A 26,723-nucleotide genomic window follows, 5' to 3' on the forward strand; every position below is an offset into this window, starting at 1 on the left:
AAGGCGCTCTCTCTTTGCACTGTGCTGGCTGACAGACCAGGGGCCTTAGGCGGCGGGAACACCGAGACCCCCGCGCTCTGCGAGAGGCGTTGGTTGGTGGGGCCTCAGGCTGCGTCACTAGCCCTACCCGGGCATCATCCATTGTCTGACTGACAGCCTCGCTCTGGGGCGGGCGGCGTTGCGCTGGGCGGGTCAATTGGCGGTGGGTGGGCGTGTCCTCCGAGGCGGGGCCGGTGCTATTGCGCGTGCCGATTCCGGCCCCTCAGCAGCGGGAGCGAGCGGGGAGGGGTCGGCTCTGTCAGCGCGGCCGGAGAGCGGAGCAGGCGTCATCATGGCCGCCACCGCATGGATGCCCACGGTAAGCGGGTCCCTCGTGCTTGCCCTCTCCGCTAGGGGGGCCGTGATCCCGGCGAGGGGGGGGGGGAGTGACCCCGGCCCTCCTGCGTCCCGATGCTCCCCTGGCTGCTGCCGCGCGCGGGGGCCTTGTCCGGATGCCGGGGGCGCGGCCCAGTGCTCACGCTGCGCTGCTCCTCGGCCCGCTGTCCCCAAATCTCCGCCGTTGGGGGAACGGGGCCCCAGGCCTGCTAGTGCCCTTGAGTCCCCGGTGCAGGGAGCTGGGAAGCCGCAGGCCCGGCGGGTGGGAGCGGGAAACGGGCCTGGCTCGGCTTTCGCGGGGGGGTGTGCACGGTTCTGAGATGTCAAACGCCGCGGTCTTTGGTTCAGTCCAAGCAGAGCCTGTTTAGTGCCCTTGAATCCCCTTGCCGCATCTCTGGGTGGAGGGAGCTAGGACGGCGGTGACCTTTCCACCCTGCACTGTAACGCGACAGAGGGAGCCAGACAACCACCCCGCTACCTGCTTCCCCGCACCTGCAGATCTTTACAAGAAGACGTTGGATATTTTATTTCATAATTAGCTTATTACTGAGACGAACACTCTTACCTGCCTATTGAGCTGGACTTGCTTTCCTTTCGCCTCCTGATTGTATCTTACAGTACTTACTTTTGTAAAAGCCATTTGTTCTCAAGTTAGTAATGACATTGTATTTCCCATTCTTTATCCATTACAGGCCAAGGTCCTATTCCCTACTGTTTGTGGCCATTAGCCAATGGTTTTCTGAGAGGCTGCTACACTTGGACAGTGTGGGGCTTCTGAAGCATGGCGGTGTTGTCCATGGACACACACTTGGTTCTTGCCAAAGTTAAATGTTTTTAGGGCTGCTGTACCTAGGAAAATTGCACTGTTAGTATATAGGGAATCTTCAGCTGATATTTTAGCTATCTGTCAGGCATCAGAGGGGTAGCCGTGTTAGTCTGGATCTGTAAAAGCAGCAAAGAATCCCGTGGCACCTTATAGACTAACAGAAGTTTTGGAGCATGAGCTTTCCTGGCTGAATACCCACTTCATCAGATGCATGTCACATCTGACAAAGTGGGTATTCACCCACAAAAGCTCATGCTCCAAAACGTCTGTTAGTCTATAAGGTACCACGGGATTCTTTGCTGCTTTAGCTATCTGATTCTTGTAAATTTGCATACATTGGTGTTTGCAGGTAACAGAGCAGTAAAATCCTTATTCTTCAAACTAGCAGCAATGCAAATAGAGTTCATCTTACCTCTGATGTGCCTCATATTTTAGCAGTAAAATGGGAGATAATTAGCTTTTCCTGAAGTTCAGTAATGTGCATTTTTAATGCATTTACTGCTACGTGTGTTTTTGAATAAGCTACTAACAACTTGCTCCCATATACTCCTTTTATTTAATATTTTAGCGTTAGACTAAAAATGGATTCTAGTGATAGGACCACTTTCACAATGCATTAATGTTATCTCTTTCATTCTGGAGTCTGGAAAAAAAACAAGCTTATTAATACTTTGTATTTATATTCTAACTTGCAGTCCTCTGCACTCATGTCCACCAACACTTTGTTTTTTGAAAATTGTAGTTATTCTGGAAGCTGTTCTGCAGAAACGGTAAATTGTGTTATACAAACAAGAAAAAAGTTCCTCTGATCTTCTTGAAAGATGCCCAGCCTATACTTAATAGCATCCATTTACTGTCCACAACATAGTGAGCAATACTTTTCAGTATTTTCCAGCAAACAAACTTTTACTATCAGACCTGCATTCAACATAGCATAGGCTGGATCATTGAAAAATTCAACTTCTTTGTGTCCTCTGTTAAATTTTTACTAATTTGGACAAAAACAGTTCTAATTCATTGAAACATAATTAAGGCCATAACAGAACAATCTGATCATCTAGTCAAAGGCCCTGTTTAACACAGGCTATAGAATTTCACTATGTGAATCCTCTGTCAGGCTCATAACTTCCAGTAAGCGCAGGTCTGATTCCCAGTCCCCTTCTCCAACTGCTATACTACACTAGCTGTCTATAACAGAGTCCTGTCTATAATTTTCACTTGTCTCTAGAGTTATCCTTTGGTACCACAGGCAAGAACTATGCCATGAAGACACCCTGGTGTTTATGTAGCTAAGCCAGTTCACCTTTTCTATTGTGCCTGCTTCTCTCTCAGGTGTGCAGCTTGTTATGATATGCAGCACTTGCTTGCTGTTATTACATTGTAGGTTTCATGTTCAGTTACAGGTCAGAATGAATTACCTTTTCTACAACATTCATTACAATATCCTAGATGAGAACTACATCATTTCTAATCATTTTGCTTACACTCCGTAGTCCTTGTCATACAGTTATGTTCTTAATGCCAACTCAGCATAAGTGTCAAAAGACCTATGGTGGGAGGTTACAGTAGTAAGTTTCGGGTGAAATGTGTCTGTCTTTTATCCAGTCCTTCCAACTGATACTTATATCAGTATGACACGATGTATCTATATTTTAGTCTGCCAATATACTACTTTTTACAATAAATTAGTTGTTTTTCGTTTGAAAAAGAACTATCTCTTTAGTATACATCCTTCTTAAGAATTGTCTAAGTATCATTGCATCAGCTACTTTACTAATAATATCACCACATTTAAAATGGACTTGTAATTAAAATTTCACCATATTCACGAGTGCAATCCAGATATGAAGATGCCAAGAGGGCATTTACAGAAGTGCTTACCATTGGCCTGACTTTGCTCCCATTGAAATCAGTGGTAAAACTTCCATGGGCTTCAATGGTGGTAAGGCCAATGCTGAGTGCCTTTGAAAATCCTATCCCAGGTATTTACGTGCCATCAAGGCTGCTACTAATCAAATCTTGCAGCAAAATCCTTGGGCTATATTTTCAGTACTTGTAACACTTCAGTGTTTTCATATTTCATGACTTGTTCTGTTTGTCACAAATTTTGCTGTAAGTTTCATTGCAGCTTTGTATCAGCTCTCCACTTGAAGGGATATCTTCAGCTTATTGTCTTATGTCCTTGTACTCTTCCATCTGTATCCATCTGTTGTCTCTTTGGGGCAGGGATCATCTTTTTATTCTGTCTATGCAGTGCCTAGCACAACAGGGTCTTGGTACTTAACTAGAACTATTAGGTGCTACAGCCATACACACACAAAAAAGTAGTCAATCATTATCCATATAACTAAAATTATTGCATCTTTTGGTCCAATGTGTAATATCTGAGTGTGTTCCCTTCATTTCCATGGCTTTCATGGACTGTGCCTCTACAAATTTTTGTTCTTATAATAAATCACAGTTTATTGGATACAAGGACAAACATTTAATGGAGGTTCTAAAGTTCTCTTATTTTAGATTTAGAAATCCACATAGTGTTTGTGGTGGAATTTACTCTTTTCCTAACATTCAGTCAATATATTACAAGCTCATTGTCAAAATTCATAAAGAATGGAAGAAATATTTGTTGGTAGCAGAGTGTACATTTAAAACTCTTGCAAATACAAGAGAAGATAATTAAAATGTTTGCAAACTGAAAGTTTTGGTCATCTGAAGAAAATATTTACATACTAAATGTATGACAACTAATGTTAGCAAGGACACTCCTAGTATAAAATATGAACTGAAATAAATGTACTATAAAATGCAAACCTGCTGCAGTGTTATAAATTTAATATTACCTTGCTTTCTGTTCACACACTAAAATATCTTTGTTTTTACAGGTGTCTCGGTTGCTAGGAGTTTTCAAAAACCAAAAACAGGTGACCAGATGTTTTAGTAGTGCTGTGAGTATAATAGTGTTTTCTTTTTCTTTTGAGAAGTTTCTCAATAAAAGTACTGGGCAACTTACTGAATAAGATAGGGTTGCTACATTACCTTTCAACACACTTTTAAAGATAAGCTGCAAGTACAGTGGCCATATGCTCTTATGCCATGTTGGATTTCTGTTAACTAACTTTAACACCAATATCTTTTGACAATTTCACATTCAAAAGAATTATATATTCTTAGACTAATAATTTGAATGACCCCTTATGAAAAATGATAGCAATTGCACAGAAAATTCACATCATTTGATCACATTAATAGGATAGCAATGACTTAGAAATCAACCCTTCTGAAACTTTTACAGAAACTTCAATGGCAATGTTGTTGAGAAGCTTCCAAGCATCTTTTTAATTTTGCGAACTTTTCTATAAGCAATAGACTTATTGCTGTTTAGCAAATGTCTTGTAGCTTCATTCAAATCTATACCTATGAAGTCTTTAAAGAATTCTGTAAACACTTTTATACCAGTATTAATATTGACATTTAAAAACTGCTGCTTTTAGAATATCTAGACATCTGCCCTTTTGAAGTCCCTCTGTAATGCTACATTTTAGTTTACAATATGATTGTGTGATTTTTCTCTTGAGCTTGTTTTTGTAAGTGATTTGATTATATTTGGGTTTCTTACCCTCTGTGTGTAAGTACAAAATACACATAAACATGCTCTTGAAGCCTCATTTAAAGAGGCTTTTGAAAACTGCTCTGGCTGATGTATGTATCAATGCAATGCCTACTCTTTTATGGGTGGTGTGAATTTCAGGAGAGACTCTGGCTTTTAATGCTATCATTATAGCTCTCCACTGTGCGTTATAAAACATCTGGGAAAAAGAGAAACCAAGAAGTTGCCCATGGCTTGTATATTAGTGAAATAATTAAGAATGAGTGTTGCACCTCAGGCTCTATGTACACTAAAGTTGGCATTTCAGACTTAATGCAAGATCTTACATCCTTCTTTTGACTGTACTACAGCCACACATTGCTATGTAACCAGTTATATCAGTGGGGGAGAAAGAAAACACAAGCATAACAGCCGAGCAGTCAGCTGAAGTGTCAGAGGGCATGGCAATTCTTGAAGGCATTCAAATAATTGTGTATCTGACATAACTGATGAGCCTTATAAATAGCAGTCCTCACATCCCCATTAGTTTGTTTCCTTTTTCTGAATCTCCACTTTCTCTTTTCTTTATAGTTAACCTCAATGACTGTTTCATTCAAAAGATATTCAGATATTCACCATTTCAGTGTATATTTTGTATCTTGTGTGACCAACTGGGAAACACGTTTTGTGTTTTCACAGTTGATCCTAATCAGGACTTTTTCAGATAACGTATCTGGGGCTGCTTTTATTGATTTTAAAAGACTCCTATGAAGGTTGGTCTGAAAACTAAATGCCTATTTCTAAGATTCAAAAGGAATGGTAAAAGTAAACCCAGAGTAGCAGTTCTTAGATCTTTAAACCAAGTTTGATCATTTGCTTCCCTAGATACATGATGAGTCCAAGCTGTGCAGTCAGTTTCCTCTGCTTCAGGGATTTCATCAGAAACAAAGTGCTGGGGACACTCAGCAGAAATTATGGTGGAAAAATAACTTCATTTTGCTAAAAATAAGTTCTAGAAAGCTAAATAAGTGAAGCTTTTTTAAAATCAATGTTTGACTTCACAAAATTAGGAAAATAACCTTCGAACAAAATCTTCTCTAGGAATAGCTTAGCATGACTGGAGCCTGTTGTAGTGCAGGACATAACTGGACAATGCTATCTCCTGTACAAAGTGCCAGGAAGAAATAAAATACCTGTATTGTACTGGGGAGAATTGTGAATAGGAAGGCTGCCTTTCCATTAGGTTAGCCACCTTTGTATTTCAGAAAGACTGAGGCACCAGGTGGATTATTTGGAACACTGTGCAAGATGTTTGTCTGGGAAACAGATTTCCTGCTTGCACTCCTCTTTAGTGCAGTGCCATCTTTTAAAGTGATTTTGGCAATTGAGTGATTGTGCTCTGTTCTAGCAACTAGCTTGATTTTCACCAAAAACACTTGTAAATGCTCTGATAAATGCAGTGTTCCTTAGGTGTACTATCTGACTTCTTGCATAGGTACAGACAGTAACCTTAATCCCAGGGGATGGCATAGGACCGGAGATTTCTGCTGCTGTTATGAAGATTTTTGATGCTGCTAAAGTAAGCAATTCATTTGCCTTGTTAATCATGTACATTACAACGTGAAGTGAGTTGAATACTACTACTTCAGCTTACCATATGCTGTATAGAGATTTTACTTGTGACTCCTGTTCAAATTTGTGGTGGTTCCACTTTGGAATTTCACCAAATTTTCAAGTGTCTGGGTTGTATCTTTAGCCAAAGAGAGAGAAATTACTGAAGCTTCATATATATAACATAACAGAGTGGTTAGGTTGCAGTATCAAGACTGGGCCTGTACCTCTTGGGAAAGGAATGGGAAGCTCACAGCACATACTGTGTTTTTAATTCTTAGAAATATAAGCTACAGTATTTCGTGTGAAATAATTATCTAATTGAGTAAATATGCAGCTACTGATAGAAAGGTGTCCTTTTGTCCACTTTGATTTGTGGATACAAATAAAAGAAAAGCGTACGTTAAAAAGATTGGCTTGTTCTTAGCAGTGTATCTGAAATTAATCCACTATTGCTTTAAATGAGGGCTGTCGATTTAATTGCAGTTAATTCACCCGATTAACTAAAAAAAATTAATTATGATTAATCACGCTGTTAATAGAATACCAACTGAAGTATATTACATATTTTAGATATATTTGAAAATGTAGAAAAACATCCATTTCAATTACAACACAGAATACAAAGTGTACAGGAATCACTTTATATTTTTATTACAAATATTTGCACTGTAAAAATAGTTTTTTTTCAATACACTTCATACAAGTACTGTAGTGCAATCTCTTTATCATGAAACTGCAACTTTCAAATGTAGGGTTTTTTTGTTTTGTTTTTGAGTGCAGTTATTTAACAGTGTAAAACTTCAGAGCCTACAGGTCCACTCAGTCCTTCTTCTTGTTCAGTCAATTGCTAAGAGAAATCAGTTTGTTTATATTTACGAGAGATAATGTTCCCACTTCTTAATTACAATGTCACCTGAAAGTGAGAATAGGCATTCGCTTGGCGCTGTTGTAGCTGGCGTTGCAAGATATTTATGTGCCAGATGCGCTAAAGAATCATATGCCTCTTCATGCTGCGGCCATCGTTTCAGAGGAAATGCTTCCATGTTGATGATGCTTGTTTAAAAAAAAAGCGTTAATTAAATTTGTGACTGAACTCTTTGAGGGAGTATTGTATGTCTCCTGCTTTGATTTACCCACATTCTGCCATATATTTCATGTTATAGCAGTCTCGTATGACGACCCAGCACGTTTGTTTTAAGAACACTTTCACTGCAAATTTGACAAAATGCAAAGAAGATACCAATGTGAAATTTCTAACGATAGCTACAGCACTTGACCCAAGATTTAAGAATCTGAAGTGCCTTCCAAAATCTGAGAGGGATGAGGTATGGCGCATGCTTTCAGAAGTCTTAAAAGAGCAACACTCTGATGCAGAAACTACAGACCTCAAACCCCAAAAAACAAAATAAACCTTCTGCTGGTGGCATCCGACTGATGATGATGAAAATGAACATGAGTTGATCTACCCCGCTGTGGATGGTTATCAAGCAGAACATGTCAACATGGGTGCATGTCCCCTGAAGTGATGGTTGAAGCATGAAGGCACATATGAATCTTTAGTGCACATGGCATGGAAATATCTTGCGACACAAGCTACAATGGTACCATGCAAATGCCTGTTCTCACTTTCAGATGACATTGTAAACAAGAAGCAGGCAGCATTTTCTTCTGCAAATGTAAATAAACTTGTCTGAGCAAACTGGCTGAACAAGTAGTAGTACTGATTGGACTTGTAGGCGCTAAAGTTTGACATTTTTTTTTTGAATACAGGATTTTTTTTGTACATAATTTTACATTTAAGTTCAACTTTCATGATAAAGAGATTGCACTACAATTCTTGTATTAGGTGAATTGAGAAATGATTTTTTTTACAGTGCAAATATTTGTAATAAAAAATAGTGAGCCCTGTACACTTTATATTCTGTGTTGTGATTGAAATCAATATATTTGAAAATGTAGAAAACATCCAAAAATATTTAAATGGTATTCTATTATTGTTTAACAGTGCAATATATTGAGATTAATTGCTTGACAGCCCTACTTTAAACCTATTTATCTTCTCAATATGGAAACCTAACATATCCAAAGATTTCTCTGCATATGTACTATAACACTTACTCAGAATTTGAGAGAAGATGCATACAAAATCAAAATGTACCTCTTCTGAAATAATCTTGGTAAGCTAAAATGGTTCCTCACCATTCAGGGCTTTGGAGTTGTGCTCTGGTTCTGCTCCAGGTCCAGGCAAAAACCTGCAGCTCCACATTCCAGCTCTGGTCTCCGCTCCAAAGCTCTGCCACCATTGGTACCAAAAAGGAGTTTATCCTTAAAATTCTACTTTCCACTACAAGATATCTAACATTGAAAAAGGCTTAGATTAACTATTCTTGATTATATGGGGTACAACTTCATATTAAGGAGCTCATATGTAGTTCAGTTTTGAGAGGCAGGGAATAGACTTAAATACAACAGTGATAAGATTTTATATAACACCTGAGAGAGATTGAAAGGGAATGTCTAATTTGGATTACTCCTGATAGGAAATCAGCTGATTCAAGATTAAAAAAGCATGTTAACATAAACTGGAAATTCTCTAATTTGTTCAGTTTCAAAGGTGGTGGTGGTTTAATGAGCATAACATACAGTTATATTGTTCATCTATGACAGCATAATTGTATCTTTCCTTTACACTCCTTCCTTAAAAAAAAAAAAAATAACCTGTGGTAACCTTTTGTAAGAGGGAGATTCCCTAGATAAATGAAAATTAAGACAGTACTGATGAGTGGAACTGACTGAAACATTCACAGCATTCTATTTAGACATGCAGCACAGTCAGGTCTGTTCCTCTCTGTTAGGAACTTTTGATGATCTTGTTTAATTACTAAGTTTAATTTTAAAAGTCTTTTTTAAAATTCATTTTGTATTTCTTGAAAATATCTAACATGAGAGAGATCACCATACTAAAAACACAAGCTGAAAGTGTTAGTATGGTGGAAGTAGTTCTAATGATACAAGTCTGCAAAAATATTATAGTAGGCGTCTCATAGTGCCTTCAGTAGTTAGTTACATTGGGACTCTCCTTTAAAGAGTTAGCCCATGCTTGTCAGCTCAGAGATAAATTACTGTGGGAGGTCTGAGTAAAATCCCTTCAGCATTTCTTCTTGTAAGAAATTAGATATAATATGCGCACACACACACACACTTACAAAATTCCTAATGCAGAAGATAATGTGGAACAAATGTGTTTAGGTTCCTATTCAGTGGGAAGAGAGAAATGTTACAGCTATCCAGGGACCAGGAGGAAAGTGGATGATTCCTCTAGATGCTAAAGAATCCATGGATAAAAACAAGATGGGACTGAAAGGTACTGCAGGGTTCAATGTTGAGCTATTAAAAGCAACCGTTGCTTGTACTGTGGGGAAGGTGTTCTTGGAAGTATGTGTGGCAATGTAAAAGACAAAGTACTGTACACCATAATAGAATGGTTAATTCTAGGGTACACATTGCATGATAGCAGTCGTTTGAAACGTCAAAGCATGACTTTATTTCAACTTTTAGTGCAGCTTTCTCATTTAATGAGTGAACATACCTACACATTAGCCAATTCTGGCTAGGAGAATATCCTTTAAGTTTCCCTGTGTGAAACCCACCCACACCATTTCATAAATGGCATTGCATTTCAGTAAATTAACATAGCAATTGGGGTGTGTTGAAGAGCTGAGTCACCGGTGGCATTACCCTTCACGACTGGGCATTGCATACCAGGCTTTCTTCCTCTAGTGCTCCCTGTCAACAGCTGCTCCAACTCTAGTGGTCTGCCACTTCTCATGACTTAGTACTCTGACCAGGTCACTTATAGTCCCCCTTCCAGAGTAACAGTCCAACAAACAAAAGTCCAGTGTCCTTACATCAGGTCTTTCTCCCTCCAACTCTGGGCCCTGAGGTCCTTACACTCATCTCAAAGTTTCAGAAGTCCATATTCCCTTGTAAGGGGGCTTCATGCCACCTTCCCTGGCAGCGGAACCCAGGCCCTCGTGCACCTTTAGGTTCCAGCTCAGGGACTGTTTAGTGAGCAGGCAAGGTCTGTCAATTCTGACCTACCCCCTGCCACCACTCTGGGTTTCCTTCTGCCCCATCAGAAGGAAACCCAGCTCCTTCAACAGCTCCTTGGCTGAGGTGCCACAACTTTTCCATCTCCCTAAGCTACATGACCTCGCAAGGTGCACTTTTTTTTTCTTTTAAGGGCCATGGCTTGGAGTCTCCCAACAAATCTCAACTGAAAAAAATAAATGTAAGCCAACTTTTGCCATCCTCAAGCTTGACCTTTTTGTTCAGTTTTCCCTGTGCTCCATTCCCCAGTTAAATGCCTCCCAGGGCTCTGTTCCAGGAAATCTAGACCCTGCCCTTTTATCAGAGTTGCTCCACCATGTCTTTGTGTCCTTTGCCAGATCTTAGGAGAGGATCCCAAGACCATCTCTCCTCCAAGTCTCCTCTTCCCTCTACTGCCCTGAAGTTCTTCCCTGGACCAGCAGACCTCTCTAAGTTCTTCCCTTTTCTTCCTATAGCCGTCTTCTGTTCTGAGCTTCCTCTTTTTAGTAACCATCCAGCTCTTTCCCATCTGGGACTCATCTTTAATTGAACCTGACCCACCCTGCAGGTGCATTAATTAAGCTCTCTTTAGTTAATGCTTTTGGTCTCAGTGGGGGTATCCCCCCTCACATGGTGACATTTTGTGAAAGCCCAAATGAAGGTGCATGCCATATGTGAGTCAGAGCTCTGTGGAGGCTCAAAAGCTTGTCTCTCTCACCAACAGAAATCTTCAATCTTTACTGTCAGACTTTTCATGGGTTCACTAGGAGGACTATTAGAGATGGGAATATTAGTATTAATAGAACCCTGAACTGGAGCCCATGTCTAAAACAGCACAAACCAGTTCCCCTGCTGCTGGAATACTTCCTAGCCAGAATGTGATACCTGTTGTTCTCATTGAGTAATACCTTACTCCCCAAGTAGTCCTATTGAATTCAGTGAGAATGCTGGTGGTGTAATTGCTACTCAAATGAATAGAGGGGTCACAAATTGGCTCTTAAACAGCAGAATCACTTCACTCTTTAATGGTCTTCAGCCTTTCAGCTCCAGCCAACACAAGACCCTAACAAGGGAAGCCAGGTCTCCCATGAGACTGTGCCTAGATCTCTCTCTGATGGTTGTAGGGAATTTAAACTCTAGATTGGTGCTTTTCTATCTCACTCATTCCTGTTGTGTATTATAGGACCTTTAAAAACACCAATAGCTGCTGGACACCCTTCGATGAATCTGCTGCTGCGTAAAACCTTTGATCTTTATGCAAATGTTCGTCCCTGTGTTTCAATTGAAGGATACAAAACCCCTTACACAGATGTAAATATTGTCACAATTCGAGAGAACACAGAAGGAGAATACAGTGGAATTGAGCACGTGGTATGTTATTGGGAAACAGTTCATTTTCTGGCAGGTTTTCTTTCCTCTGCGAATTGCAATCTTGTATGGCAAAATTAGGGAGTATTATTTTTTAAATTAACTCTTCTCATTCAGAATTTATTTTTAATGTGAAATACCTTGTGTACAGTACTCTGCAGAAACTTGCCCATCAGAATTATGATGCTATTCCAAATCTTCACACTATCAACTCCTGCTTTATAAACCAGCTTAAGTTTTTACTTGTGATGACTGTCTATCTGTTTTTCAGATTGTTGATGGTGTTGTACAGAGTATCAAACTCATCACAGAAGAAGCAAGCAAACGTATTGCTGAATTTGCTTTCGAGTATTCCAGAAACAATCATAGAAGCCATGTTACTGCAGTGCATAAAGCAAACATTATGTATGTTGACATCATAAAGTAACAAACTCTTACGAATGGATTTTAAAAACTATGGATTTTGAGCTTTTAAAGATGCAAAGTAACGTGTGAAATCTCCCTCAGATGTGTAATACCCATTAATGCTAGTGGGGGAAAAACATAAGCAACATGGGGAAAATTGACCCAGTGTTGATGGGATTGCATTAATTACATATTCGAATCACTGACAAGTTAGTATGCTCCTTCTCTCTGTGCTGTTACCTACTTTAATAGTAAATGTAAGAATAAAAACACTAAAAGTGAAACTTGCATATATAGGCCTGGTCTGCACTTAAAAATTAATTCAACCTAGCTGTGTTGCTCATGGCTGTGAAAAATTTTGCACCCTGTGCAATGTAGTTAGGCCAGCCTAACCTCCAGTAGAGGCATGGCTAAGTTCACAGAAGAATTTTTCCATTGTCTTAGCTATGGCCTCTTGGAAAGGTGGTTTACCTGCAGCAATGGAAAAACCCTTTCCGTAGGAAGCAGCTGGGCAACAGTGGCGCTGCTACAGTGCTGTAGCTGTGCTGCTGTAGACAGTGACTTTCACCCAAGGATTTCAAAGCACTTCACAAGAAGCCTCAGAACTGAGTCACAATACGTATGGAATTATATAACACTTCTTTGTCTATTTGTATGCACAGGCTTTAATTACAAAAGTGTCACTTTTGTTTGCTTTAGTAGTGCATACCAGAGGTGGATATTAAAGTGTTTTGACCAAAAAAACACGTACTTAGTGAAAAATGTGCTTGTTGGGAGGATGTACTTTTCCACATCTAATTTCTAATTACTGTCAGTCTCACTTCTGTCTTCGATGCCACTGACAAGTGCAGTTCAGCTCACTGAGGTGTCAGTTCAGATCAGTTTTGACAACCTAGCTCTCATTCTGTATAGTAAACATTTTTGAGAAGTTTGATGTGTATATTAAAACAAAACAAACCTTTGCTTCCAAACTGTCAAAGATAAGGACAAAGACTTTGCTCTGAACATATAGCAAATTGTAAGAATGTTTGTAATGCAATGAAATCAGAAAAGTTAACATGTGAAGTAATTTTTTGATCTATTGCTAAATTAGACTGTTAGGGCCAGATCTTGGCTTGGGGTGACTCTGGTTTGAGTCATGACATAAAACAGCCTTATAGCTGCTTTAACCAGGTAGCTGGGAATCCCCCCGCATGTGAGAGGAATTCCCAAGTGGTGTAAGGCTGGTGGAGCCAACTCTGTGCCATCCTTTTCATACATGCACTTGCCCTCCCAAATAGGGGTAGTGTTGGGTGCAGGAGTGGGCCATGGTCAAACATGCTTCTCTCTGGCTATTTCCAGCCTCCTAGGGGGCCATTACAAGCCAGCCCAAATTAGAAACTGCCCTCATTTGCTCAACAGTTGAACCAGCTCTTGGCTGACTCTACAAACAAGGAAGTGAAAAGCCATCTTTGGATTCCCCAGTGGTTCCTTAGTGAGAATCTGGCCTATATTTTTCTATTTATTCCTTGTTTCCAGAGGTACAACCATACTTACCTTGATGCAGTTGCTTTTTAAAACTTGTTTACTCAGCCATGCTCTATAACATTCTTCTCTTTGTCTAATTGCAGGCGAATGTCTGATGGGCTTTTTCTGAGAAAATGCAGGGAAGCTGCAGAAAACTATAAAGATATTAAATTTAATGAAATGTACCTTGATACTGTGTGTCTGAACGTGAGTACCTAATCCATTATATCCAGCTTTTTATAGTTACAATACATGACCTTAAAATTAAAACAATTTTCTTCCTAGATGGTACAGGATCCATCACAATTTGATGTGCTTGTTATGCCAAACCTGTATGGTGACATTCTGAGGTAAGCCGAAGTGAGCTGGTTATAATGTAACTCTTAAAATACCATCACTTTCAAGATTACCATTCAGATTAAATGTTAGCCAATTGGGTGTCTGTTTTCAGCATCCAGAAGGTTAAAACATAACCCTTTCAGATTCTCAGTTTCCTAGAAAGAAAAGCTGCAATTGAGAACCAACACAGAATAACTTAAGTATCGAGGGAGCTGTATGATGAGGCTGTGCTTTATGGCATAGGAAGGGATGGTGTTTGTCTATATACCATGTAAATGTGATTCAGATATAAAATGGAAGGATGTGTGTGAAATGAACGTCTGTATAAATACTCACTAAGGTTTCTTCAGTTACTGTTTTCTCAGACAACGTCATTTTTGAGGAATGTTGACACTTAACACTCTGCCATCAAAACAATTAATTTGACTTGTGAAATCAACTGCCAGACCTATTTGCCATAAAACACTTACTTAATTGAATTTGAGGCTGTTCTTATCACCTAGCAAAAACTAGTGTCTTTAATCTGAATTCTTAAATGTGCGTGCATATAACTATATAAGAATTTGGTCCTTGCTTCTCTTGTATCATCCAGGAAATCTCATAATGTTGTTTATCTTACTTTTCAAGAGTTTGACCTGAATCAAAATATCTCTCTGCAGTTCTAGGTGTTAGAATGTGTTTTAATATATGTGATCCTAATACAAACAAATAACTGCAGTCACCCCAGAACCAGAATGGGGGGGGGGGGAGGGAACCCACTCCAGTCACAGCCCTCAGTGCACTTTGCCGCCCCAAAAGCCTTGGAAAAGAGAGAGGTTTACTACAGAATAGCTTACTTCCAGATGTGGTTGGAATATGTACTCAAATGTGCATACACTTCAGAACTACAGATTTTCTAGACTACAACTGACATACAGTAAAGTGAAAAACACTGAATGGAGGATTTAAGCTCCTTACCAATCATAAATAAATGAAAATTATTTTTAAAACATATTTGTGTATGTGTGTAAAATACTTTAAATAAACTCCTAGGATTGCAATGATTTCTCAGCCTGTTGCTATTTGAGTTGCATGTGGCTTCATAGCCTTGTATTGGTTCTCTTCTAAGTATTAAGAAAGGAATCTCCTGGGTCCAGATTCACACAGGTGTTTAGGCTCCTAACTGCCATTGAAATCAATGGAAGTCAGAAGCCTATATATCGTTGTGGTTCTGGGCCATGATGTCTTGATTGTGGGATGGCAGTTGCCTCAGGGAGAACAGAAATACCCACACAGGTGTCAGTAGCCAGATTTCTCAGAATTGGTATGAGGTGTTAACCAAGGTTCCCTCAATGGATCCTAGTACTGCTCTGGCTGTAATTTTGTTTTAGCTGTGTAGATGTAATTAAGGAATTAATTCAATGTGTTTGTTACAGGCATTTTTGCATTTTAAATAGGTTAAATTCTTTTTGTGGCTCTTGGCGTCCCCCTGCAATGACGAAGTGGCTTGGCTGTGGCAGTTGAGTAAAGCTGGTGTAAATACCATTGTGAACTAATTCATTGTAGAGTCCATCTTTCACGTTCTGTACAGATAGTAAAGAAAAGACCACTTAGCTCAACAAGCAGCTCTCCTTTAGGTACCTAGAAGCACACCATTTTTTCCTTCCTACTATATTCCCTAATCACCTTCTGGTTGAACAAAATATAGAGCTCAAACTAATACTACGTGCTTCAACAGCTGGTAGTATTTTCTCTGTAGTCGCTGTTGAAAGTTTCTGCCTGATAGCTCTGCTTACTTTCCTGAGGTTTAGCTGGCATCCTAGTTTGATTCTCCTCAACATTGTTGCTTATGTTCTTTTTACTTAGTATAGATTTCACGATCAATTTGAGGTCTAATGAAAGTTCCTTAAAACGTTTTACATTTGTGCTCAGTTTTGATCAAGCACGGTTTCTTCATAAAGGTAGGTGGCTCCACCACACTCACTTCCCCGTAAACTGGTTCTCTGCTGTTATGGCTTTTTGAAAGTGCCATATGACATAGTGCCCAAAATGTTCTACCCTCTGAGTAGATATTGGATGACATTCCCTACCTTGAAGTGTGTAATACCTAAAGTGACAAACGAAGGATAGAGGACGGGGATACAACATACAGGCAAAGCTAGTACCTCTATTTTAAATTTTAAAAAACTGTTATATAGACTGTTCCCCACTTCCTGTTTGTTTAGCACTTTTTGGGTGGCTGATTTCTTGTAGGCATTGGTACAGAAGTGGGTTTTGAATAGTTTTCTAAATATCAACATTTGACAATGCTGCTTTAATGTCTTTCCCTTTCAGGATTGTGTTTTATGGGCACTTGTTGGCTTAGCCCTTGCTCACATTGCTCTTGGAGGAAACCCCTCTAAAACCAGACTTTTGTGTTGCTTTCTTTAATTCTTTCACAGATCATATAGGCTGTTTGGTAATGAAGGAACAAAGCAATCTTGCGTCATTTAACATCTGTTTCCTTCAGTTTTGCATAATAGTTGTTAGTAATTCAGATTTCTTGTGAGCAAAGTTCTGGCATCTTTATAGGCAGCTCTCATAAGGAATTTCTCTAATTTATTGGGGAAAATGTTGGATTATACATTGAAAGACTTCCAAATAATTACATAAAACCCATAAACTGTTATTTCTTTGAATTTTTGAGATTTGTAATGGTATCATGGAGGGGGGGGTTAAGTTTGTAGTATTTTCCACCTTGCCGTATCATTTTGGTAAGCTCTGTCTTGGAATTTGAAGTTCCCCTGTCATTTTCCTCATTAAACTGTTTTTGTTGGTCCTGCTTGTCTTCAAACATGCCGCTGTAGTATAGCTAACTTATTACGTGTCCTTTTTGCCACAGGGTTAAACACATTAACCACTGGCTGTGTTGGCAGACAAACTTTGTTTTATTAATATGGAATAAACTATTAAAATAATCTCTGTATACCTTGTTGGCAGGAGGTTGTACCTTTTGTAATTTACATGAAGAATTTTTTCTTCCAGTGACTTGTGTGCTGGATTGATTGGGGGCCTTGGAGTAACACCAAGCGGGAACATTGGAGCTAATGGAATCGCAATCTTTGAATCTGTAAGATCTCTTTTGCGGGAGGGAATTCTATTAACTAACTTTGCCTAGAAACCTAAAACTACAGGATAATCCTGTAGCCATTACAGAAATACATTCTCTGCAAAATGTCCAACTGCTTAAATTGTGAAGCTTACTTACATTCTGCATGAAAAGAGACGTTACTTTTAAAATGATTAGTTATTTCGATTGGCTTTTAACAATCAAGGAAATAATGCAGTCAGTGCAGTGTTTTAAACCAAGATTTCAAACACAATAGTTTTATAGGAATTGTAAAATATTTATTCACCTACTTTAGAAAGACTCTTGAATAATTTTTCGTTTTATGGGACATCACCTTTTAGGATATCCATGTCCTCTGGATTTTTAGGGGAAAGACTTTTGAAGAGTACGAAGGAGGTAGGTGTCCAGTTCCCAGTGCAAGCAAATGGGAACTGGACACCTAATTCGCCTTTCTTTGTCTTTGAAACTCTCCCCCCCATCTTAATCTATTATGGTTTTGTACTCTGATTGGATGAATACGCTTTGTTCAGAAGAATTACATTTGAAGTAGCTTACAATATTAACTCAGATTAATTTTTCAATTGTCTAAATTACTTTAGACAACAAAACAGACACTAAACACTTGATGTATCGGCTTCATAATACAGCTAATTTCATTTTTATCTGTAGGTTCATGGAACAGCACCAGACATTGCAGGAAAAGATTTAGCAAATCCAACTGCCCTTCTTCTGAGTGCTGTGATGATGCTGCGTCATATGGGACTGCATGAATATGCCTCAAAAATTGAGACTGCATGTTTTGAAACAATTAAAGCTAGAAAGGTATTCTCAGGGTTTACAGACAAAGTATTACCTTATCACTTTTCCTATCTCTACAATAATTAATATAGAACACCAAAGCCTAAACTACAGATTATGAGGAGGATGCAGAGGCTCACTGTCTCAGCAAGAGTGGGCACACTGCCTTGGGAAACGCTGGGGGAAATGTAGATTCAGCTGTCTGAAAAGAGCACTTGCACTCCCCGAAAAGGTGCAGTGTCTCTCCACCCTCATGTTGGGACAGACTCCGCTTATGAAGTCCTAGAATGGAGATTGGGCCTGGCCCCTGTAAGCACAATGGAGGAGTTGGCTTTAGTTGGCCCCTATGGAATCTAAATTATAAAATACAGATTCTTTCTGTGTGTATATTTGGTGCTCAAGAAGGTAAAGGAATCGATTTTTCTGTCTGTGGTTGTCTCTAGTGTTGTCTGTATGTCTTGTATAGGCGTCATCACGCAACTTTCCCAAAGCATTTCATTCATGACCTATACCACCTTTGTTCCCATTCTGGACTCAGGTCTTTTCTGAACTTCTTCCCTGCAACCTCATTGACTTGGTAGGGTTACTTAGGGTGTAAACGAGGCCAGAATTTGACACACAAGCTAGATTTTGCTCAATTGTGTTCATGGCTTGTCTTATGCTGTCAGTGCAGGGGCGGGCAAACTTTTTGGCCAGAGGGCTGCATCACGTTTCATAAATTGTACGGAGGACTGGTTAGGGGAGGGGGTTATGGCCTGGCCCCCAACTCCTATCTGCCCCATCTAACCCCTCCTGTTCCCTGACGGCCCCTCTGGGACCCCTGCTGCATCCACACGTCCCTGTCCCCTGACTGCCCCCTGCCACCCCATCCAACCCCTCCTTCTTCCTGACTCCCCCCCCTCCAGGACCCCTGCCCTCATTCAACCCCGTTCCCCCTGACCGCCTCGTTCCATCCACACCCCGACCACCACCTCACACTCCCCTGCCCTCTATCCAACCCTTCCCCCACCCGCTCCGTGCTCCCTTAGCACGCTGCCTGGAGCGCTAGTGGCACTACGGCAGCGCTACAGCCACGCCACCTGGCTGGAGCCACGCCATGCCACCGCTTCTGCCACCACGCAGCGCAGAGCACCAGGTCAGGTCTGGCTCTGCATCTGCGCTGCCCCAGGAGCTTACAGCCCCGCCCCCACAGAGCACAATGGCAGGGCGAGCTGAGGCTGTGGGGGGGGGGGGGGAACAGCAGGGGAGGGACTGGGGGTGAGCCTGCCATGCCAGGAGCTCAGGGGCCAGGCAGGACGAGCTGGGCCACGAGCCATAGTTTGCCCACCTCTGAGTTAGTGTCTAAGATTTGGAGACCATCAAATTGATTTTCACTTGTAACTTGAGTAAAATTTGAATTCATGTTTCCAGAAGTTGAGCCTTAACAACTCTTTTCACTGCCATCTTGGCTTTCATCTTTTTAAAATGCAGGTAGGTGGAATCTAAAGATTGTGCTTAAAAAAAGGAACATTACTTAGCCACGCTAGTGACATTTCGTTGGTCCAGCAGCATAGGAGGATGTTTTGTAATTCCTCATAAGTGGATTTTTATGCAAATATTGAACAGGATAAAATGAAAAGATGTTTATTTTATAAGCCTGTTTGTGGAGGCTGCCATACTGTACATAGGAGACACTTACAAATCCTATTTAAATTACAAGTAAATATGAAATGCTTCTGAAAAGCACGAGATCTGCTGTCTGGAGTGGAAGTCCTTTATCTGTAAATCAGCAACACAGTGGTTGATAGAACAAGCATTTGTTTGCTAATGGCTCACTATGTGATGGCTATATATGCTCACAATGGAGAGAACTCAGCTTTCACTTAGAAATTGTGCAGTGCAGTGAAAATGACAAAACCCTAAAATTATAAATTGTCCTCTCTTGTGCCTGCAGGTCCCTCCATACACACTTCTTTAGGATCTTGCTGTATATGTCCGAGACCATTAGTCTCTATCGTGCAAATTGCCCCATTATTGTGCCTTACCAAAGGGGCCAGGCAATGCCATTATCCCACATTTGCCCACCATTGTATCTAGTCAGCACCTTTTTCCCATCATTTAACTTTTTGCATTCTTCCCCTTCCCAATTAAAGATCTTACTCCTTGTAAGCTGGCGTGGCCTTCCCTCCAAATTCGCCTCTGAGGGAGGCCACATCTCCATGCAGTCTGGTCTGCTAGAGTACTCTCAAAAACAAGGAATGGGGGAATTAATGGTACTCAGTGGGCCCCAGCCTTCAAGCAGGGCAGGGCCACAAGCAGTCTGGGCTCTGGCTTGCAGTCAGGCAGAGCTGTAGTACCAAGCACAGACTATGGGGCTCAGACCGAGGCGAGCACTAGAGACAGTCTGTGGGGCTCAGGTGAGAACCAAGCACAGTCTATGAGAACCAAGCACACTAATCATAGAACCATAGAGTTAGAAGGAATGGCAAGGGTCATCTAGTCTACCCCCCTGCCAAGGTGCAGGATTTGTTGTGTTTAAACCATCCATGACAGATGGCTATCCAGCATAATGCTGCTGCTAAAGTCTTAGCGTGTGCTAACCTACTACTATGATGAAAACCTGCTGTTTGAATTTGCCTTCTGTCCGTGCTGCAGTTTGCAAGCTCATTTCTGTTAAAATTGTTGTATTACAGAGAACCTCAGACAGTTAACATTGTTCCCTTGCATGCATAGTATCTCATACTCTGTTCGGAATGTAAAATTAATTTAGAAGCTGCAATAGTCAGATTACATTTTTTTTTAAAATTAAAATGTCTTTTTTTTTTTCTCTCAGGTCCTAACAAAAGATTTGGGAGGTAACGCTAAGTGTTCAGACTATACAGCAGAGATCTGTCGCAGAGTACAGGATATTGACTAAAGTTTCCTCATATCACTAATGTTGCAGTCACTCCAAATGGACACATTACAAATACATTATATAGTCATCTGCAATTCATATACATTTGGTTTGCCTATCTCAAGAGAGCAAACTTTTTAGATGGGGCTATTTTGTTAATAAATTTAGCCCAAATGGATACAAACAACTCTTGTGCCTGCTTTCAGTGGACTTTTTACAAGTGGTTTGTTTTATTTATTATTTGTCTCTGGTGAAATTTTTTTGTATAAGTGGATTCCTTTATTGTATCACTTGCAATTGTTTACCATTTTACATTTCAATTAAGTGGTTTTTACTTCTCAAAAGACTTGCTGTAAATATCAAGATGACTGAATTAGCATGATTATAAAAGCACCTTTAAAGAAAGCTTAAAATCTATTTTATTGGTCTTAGAATGGAACAAAATAGGCTTTTCGGCCTTAAAATAGCACAAGATGACACTTTTGTAAACAAACAGGTATGAAACTTAGGAATGTTGTATCAAAAGCAATGAAAAGACACTTTCAGGTGCCCTGAGGTTCCAAGAAAAACAAAGTTCTCTCAATGCATGAATAAAGACCTAAAACTCTACAGATATTTAATGTTAGAATATTTTTCTATCTAAAAATCAAGGCACCAAAACAGGTGTGAGAAATAATACTAGTAAAGTAAAATCATATGAAGCTATGTATCCAAATATTCTTGTAAGGTGGCTCTGAGAGGAAGTCTCTTATTTATTTTATGATAGAGCTGTTCTAATGAGTAGATAAAATTCCTTGACTTCCACTCTATAGTGTGAGGGGGAAATATAAATTTTCTGTAGCTTTGTACTACAATTTTTCTGTTGTACTTTGTTTTGAGATGTTTAAATGTACTAATTAGTAACTTTCTCAGATTCTGACTGTAACTGACTAGATAACAAGGGATTGCTATAGAGCTTGAAACTGGGTATTATCTAGTACAGTGATCTATAATTTTGGCTCTGATTAATATTTCTGGAACCTATAATCTGTCTTCACTGTATGGATGGATATGAGGTTTCCAGGCGTTTGCTCACTAAGCCTAGCAAAGACCATGAAGTTAAGTCCCCTTCTTATCTCCATTTGGTGATATTATGGCCACACATAATAGATACAGACCTAAATACTGTACAACCTTTAACATACATATAAATCAAATTTCCTGGCTATGGTTCTGATCTGTGCTCCAACTGTAGTCATCTTAATTCTTTCTATAGGTCCCATACTACTAATTTAATTTATTTCCTCATTCAGTCTGGTGGTTTCCAAAGCAAAACCGAGTGATGCAAAGTCACTTAATTTTGCCCTGCAAAATAAGCATCCCAGCTTTTGTTATACCTCTGCTACCCTACGGCAGGGATAGGGACAAAGATTTTTTTTTCCTTGTGCATTAATAACTGCTTCTAGTGATAAAGGTACTTTTTCTTCTCTTGGCTGTATCACAGGACAAACTCAAACTCTTGGGAGCAGAGGTTGAGTGTGATTTGAATGTGCATAGTGTGGTTGCTTCTCCCTTGATTCATTTGTATTATGCTAATTGAGCAACTGAGTTACTATTACGCACAAAGTGAGAAAATAAAGACTTCCCAAAGTCATACCATTTGTTGTTTTTTTATAAGTCTAGGCTGCTGACTTGTTTAATGCTTTGAGTACATTACTGAAAATCACGTTACAGCAAGTAGGTTGTAAGAAAACATGCTCAACTGTACCTCCTCTGTACATACATCTTATTGCAAATATCAGTTAAGGACAAACTTTTTGTAGAACTTTGAGTTGCTTCAGCTCGTGCTATCTTCTTCCATTTGATAAGGACTAGATATCAAAATCAGGCTCTTTAAGCAATTTGGTTTGGTGGGGAGGAGGAGCTGTACCACAGAGGTTTGTAAAGATACAATATGTAAATAAGATTTCAAACTCTTAATAAGCACATGTTTAAAACAAACGATGTTGTTGTTGGGACATAGTAGCCAAACACACACACCTCAAAATCCTATTTGTAGGCATTTGTGAAGTGCTGCAAATAGATGAAAACTTCAAGATGCCTGGTATTCCAGTTAGTTTTCTGGCCTATCTGCGCAGAATTGATTGAGTTAAATCACTGATTTTAATTGTTTTGCCTTAGTATTTCAGTTATTTTCCTAAAGAACGGGTGATTCTTGTTGGTAACCATTAAAACATTGATTCTCAAATAGAACCTTTTACTCTAAACTTCCTGCTTCTTTTTGCTAAGCAGGATACACTAGCTGTACACTTAAGCAGTTGCATTGTTTAATTTAATCAGATTCTTAAATTTTTACTTGCAATTTGTGTCAGAATTTATTTAGATGGAAATTAAAATTCAATTAAATTCACAAATAGCAATTTAATATTTTTACTAAACTACCTTGTGATGGGTGCAAGCTTTTTTTCTCGTCAAAACATGTTTTGCATTTAAAATGAACCATTTATTAAACAAAGGAAGTATCTGTAATTAGTGAATTGAACTCATTGTTTCTAGTCACCATGAGCATCAAGATTTAAGTACTAGCAGAGCTCATCCTCTTACACCTAGTTTTTAGTCAGACTGGAAAAGGAAAACAAGTTTTTGTTTTGTTCCCCCCCCCACTTCCAATTAGTTTCTTAACTTTGAATGAATTAGTCATTAAACTGAACTAGCTGAATAAACAGAAATGAAGAAAATATTCCCTCTACACCTGCAGAAAAGACTACTGCTGTCAAAATCTGGTTGAGCATTTTAACAAACTAGTTCCAAGTACATAAAAAGAAATTCCCACCAATTCAATGCTTTGATTGTCTTTAAAACTCAACAGCAAGTGTACTGCTTTGTTTTTAATTTAAATGATTTATAGATGCATTCAGGCTTTAGTGGCTGTCAATCTCAAATTTAATTTTAAATAGTTTTTTTTAATAAACCATTTATTTTTTTTTAAATCATTACCTTTATCCACTCTGATTCAGGTCCCCTGCATTGAGTGAGACAATCTTTGCCCTGGTCTAGGTTTTGATCTTGGGCTGTTATTTCTGATCATGCCCACCAACTGTCATCACTTGACTCTGGGAAATGCTAAACTAAAGTGTCTTTCAGCATGAACCAAAGATTGAAAAAATCTTCATTTTTTTTTTTTGGGGGGTGTGGGGATGGTCAATCCAGAACTCGCTTGACAAACTACAAGGCTGGAAAGAGGAATTAATAAAGCCACACTGTGTAGAATTTCTTTTGGTACAAGACTATTTAGATGCTCCTCACTGAAGACATTCTAGAACTGTTGATCTTTTAATTTCAGTTAGGGCTCAATGGCCATTGATACTACGAGGATGTAGCAGTTTCATTAAGCAGTGCCACTTGATTAGTTATATCTACCAAACGTTTGAACTATAATCAATTTAGCCTATTACAGAACTATAAAAACTGTAAGGAAATATCAATTAGGATGTTGATTAGTCTTCTCTTATTCTTTTACCCAACTTATAAGAATGTGAGCTATATCTTTACTATAAACAGTTATACCCACATGAATGTCGTTAAGTTTAACTCATTTAAGACCCAAAGTAAAATATTCACAATGACAGGGCTGTAGGAATACTTATCTGTATCAAGAAATTTTATTACTTTGCAGGCAGAATTACAACTAGATCTTTATATGGATGTTTCTCTTCTAATGTCTGTTGCATAGGGTGCAAAACAAATGGTAGGGGTGCCAGCCTAGAACAGTAAATCCTCAAATGCATTTGTTGGGAGCTGTTTCCTGCAACACAGAGTTGGTGAATTTGTTTTGCTTCTTGGGAAACTTGCAGACAATACTTGGCATGAAGTCTAGTTTTATTCTTTGTAAAATGAATTAATTTCATCTTTGTATTTTTCAAGCACAGCTGGTCGTTTTAATTTCATCGTAGGGCCTAAAACAAAAAACATACCACCAAAAAACAAAAAAACCAAAGTTGATTACAAGAGGAGAGAGAAATCACAGCAAAGTTTCCTAGCTGGAGGATTAATGAGTCCTAGTACATCATTCCTCCAAAGGGACTGACTAGTAGATGTGCCTGTAGCTTCAATGGCTGATCTCTCATAGGAACTGTAGAATAGCTGGGGCAGAAACAGAAAAGTTCAGTCCAAATGACTTGTGGACAAAGCAATGTCAGGCTTCATGAGCACAGGTAACAAAGTAGCTACTGCCCAGTTTAGTAATACTTTAAGAGGACTAATTGAGCTTTCTCCCTTTATGTCCTCAGTTAAAGAACCCTCTCTTATGGCAGGCCTACACTACTGCTTAAGTCAATCTAATTTGTATTGCTCAGGGGTGTGAAATCCCCCTGAGTGATGCAAGTTACAGCAACCTAAGTGCTGTTTGCACCAGCACTATGTCGGCAGAGATGCTCTCCCACTGACATAGCTTCTGCCTCTTGCGGAGATGGATAATTATGTCGATGGGAGAGAACTCTCATCGGCATAGAGCATCTTCACCAGACGCACTACAGCAGTGCAGTTGCACCAATGAAGCACTTCTGGTGTAGACTTGCCCTTAGCAATGTTGTATCTACTTATTACAAGAGGCCTGGACTTGACATAACCTGCAGCCATCTGTGCACTTAGCCAATGTGGGCTGGAAGTGAGGACACCACATAGCGAGAAAGACTTTGGCCTTGCTTAGGCAGACAAAAACATCTGCACAATTGCAGTGCTACTAAAGGATAGCTGACCTTGGTCTGCGTGCCTGTCTGCAAGGTGTTTTTTTTGCTAGAGTTGCTTTACTGATAAGAAAAAATTGAGAGTTCTTTGTTGTTGCAAGGAAACGGTCAGCCTATTGGGGGTTATTTTGAGTTATGCTTTGTTTTGAATTACATATAAGAGTTTAGTTAGTGTGTGTACTTTGGAGAAGTTCTCCTGAGAAGATTTCTATGAGCTTGCAGTGTGACAGCTACCTCTCCAGTGCCTAGGAGGAAGGCCAGCCGTCAGAAACCTGCTGCTGTACACTGGATAACACCTCAGGCTTCAGATAACTATATTTGGGGGGTGATCTAGGTTATTTCTATTTTAGATGTGTGCTTTGTACTCAATAAAAACAAGGATTTTGGGGTGGAAGCATTTGTGTGTGTACCAATCATTTATCAGAGGGAGGTGCTATCCCCCCCCCCACCACCACCACTGATTTGTTTCCTGACACCACCTGGGAAACTGAGATTAGTTTTGGGTTCAAATAACCCCAAGTAACATACAGGGTCTTCTCAAAAACTGCATCTTGCTTTGGGTGAAGTTTTTTTTTTTTTGGTTAACTTTTCTCTCTAGCCCCTCCCCCCCATCTTGTGTGCTATGCATTAAAGACAAAATCATAATACTGAAAGGAGCAAGGAATGTAATAACTCAGCATTACTGTAGTCAGGGCTCAGATGGGTGTTGGCAGATATAGGCTTACTCCAGTCATGGGGCTATAGGGGATAGCTGAGTCAGAAGGGTTAGAGAGAAGAAACTGAGTATGCCCTCAGCTACGCTGGTCAGGAGCGTGGAAGGACGCAGATGCAGCCATAGCAGATACTGCTATGAAAAAAGGATCCAATCTTACACGCATGGGATGCATGCCAAGAGTACAATTGGTGTAGATAATCATTGATGATATAAGTACAGAGCCTTAAAGGAGAAGCATTGAGACAGAATGAGTCAAGAAACTATTGGAGGGATTTAAGTCAGTGGGATGAGATGTAGTGGACAGGGAAGGTAACTATAGCTACAGTGTGGATGGATTTGAATGGAAAAAAATTAGTCATCAGGGCTGTAGAAGTGGATGCATTATTCCCCAAACAACTGCCTCAACTTGCGGTAG

The 26,723-nt window shown here is 39.7% G+C and overlaps 2 protein-coding genes across 6 annotated transcripts in view; one reads left to right on the forward strand and one right to left on the reverse strand.

The window, feature by feature from the left end:
- Positions 1-240: 240 nt before the first annotated feature.
- IDH3A (isocitrate dehydrogenase (NAD(+)) 3 catalytic subunit alpha) lies at positions 241-22,502 on the forward strand. 2 transcript variants are annotated; one of them, XM_030576700.1, is made up of 11 exons: positions 241-358; positions 4,084-4,146; positions 6,283-6,366; positions 9,651-9,765; positions 11,674-11,861; positions 12,130-12,263; positions 13,874-13,976; positions 14,055-14,119; positions 17,112-17,196; positions 17,866-18,018; positions 20,807-22,502. In XM_030576700.1, exons 1-11 carry the CDS (start codon positions 332-334, stop codon positions 20,888-20,890), a joined length of 1,101 nt encoding a protein of 366 aa, XP_030432560.1. In that variant the 5' UTR covers positions 241-331; the 3' UTR covers positions 20,891-22,502. The 2 variants fall into 2 exon arrangements, with proteins under 2 accessions (XP_030432560.1, XP_030432561.1); XM_030576701.1 differs by having other exon boundaries at positions 4,084-4,122.
- ACSBG1 (acyl-CoA synthetase bubblegum family member 1) overlaps positions 22,289-26,723 on the reverse strand; it is a 124,213-nt gene continuing 119,778 nt past the window's right edge. For all 4 annotated transcript variants that reach the window (XM_030576697.1, XM_030576695.1, XM_030576694.1 and 1 more), the window contains one exon: positions 22,289-24,804. In XM_030576697.1, coding sequence (XP_030432557.1) covers positions 24,728-24,804 — 77 coding nt within the window. In that variant the 3' untranslated portion in view covers positions 22,289-24,727. The remainder of the gene's footprint in view (positions 24,805-26,723) is intronic.

Source organism: Gopherus evgoodei, chromosome 10, assembly GCF_007399415.2.
Source record: "Gopherus evgoodei ecotype Sinaloan lineage chromosome 10, rGopEvg1_v1.p, whole genome shotgun sequence".
Lineage (NCBI taxonomy): Eukaryota > Metazoa > Chordata > Testudines > Testudinidae > Gopherus > Gopherus evgoodei.

What these genes read in the sequence shown, in the direction of transcription:
- IDH3A (XM_030576700.1), top strand. Translation starts at nt 332, where the DNA reads ATGGCCGCCACCGCATGGATGCCCACG. An exon ending in CCACCGCATGGATGCCCACG is followed by an intron (nt 359 to 4,083) that starts GTAAGCGGGTCC and finishes TTGTTTTTACAG; the next exon opens with GTGTCTCGGTTGCTAGGAGT. An exon ending in CCAGATGTTTTAGTAGTGCT is followed by an intron (nt 4,147 to 6,282) that starts GTGAGTATAATA and finishes CTTCTTGCATAG; the next exon opens with GTACAGACAGTAACCTTAAT.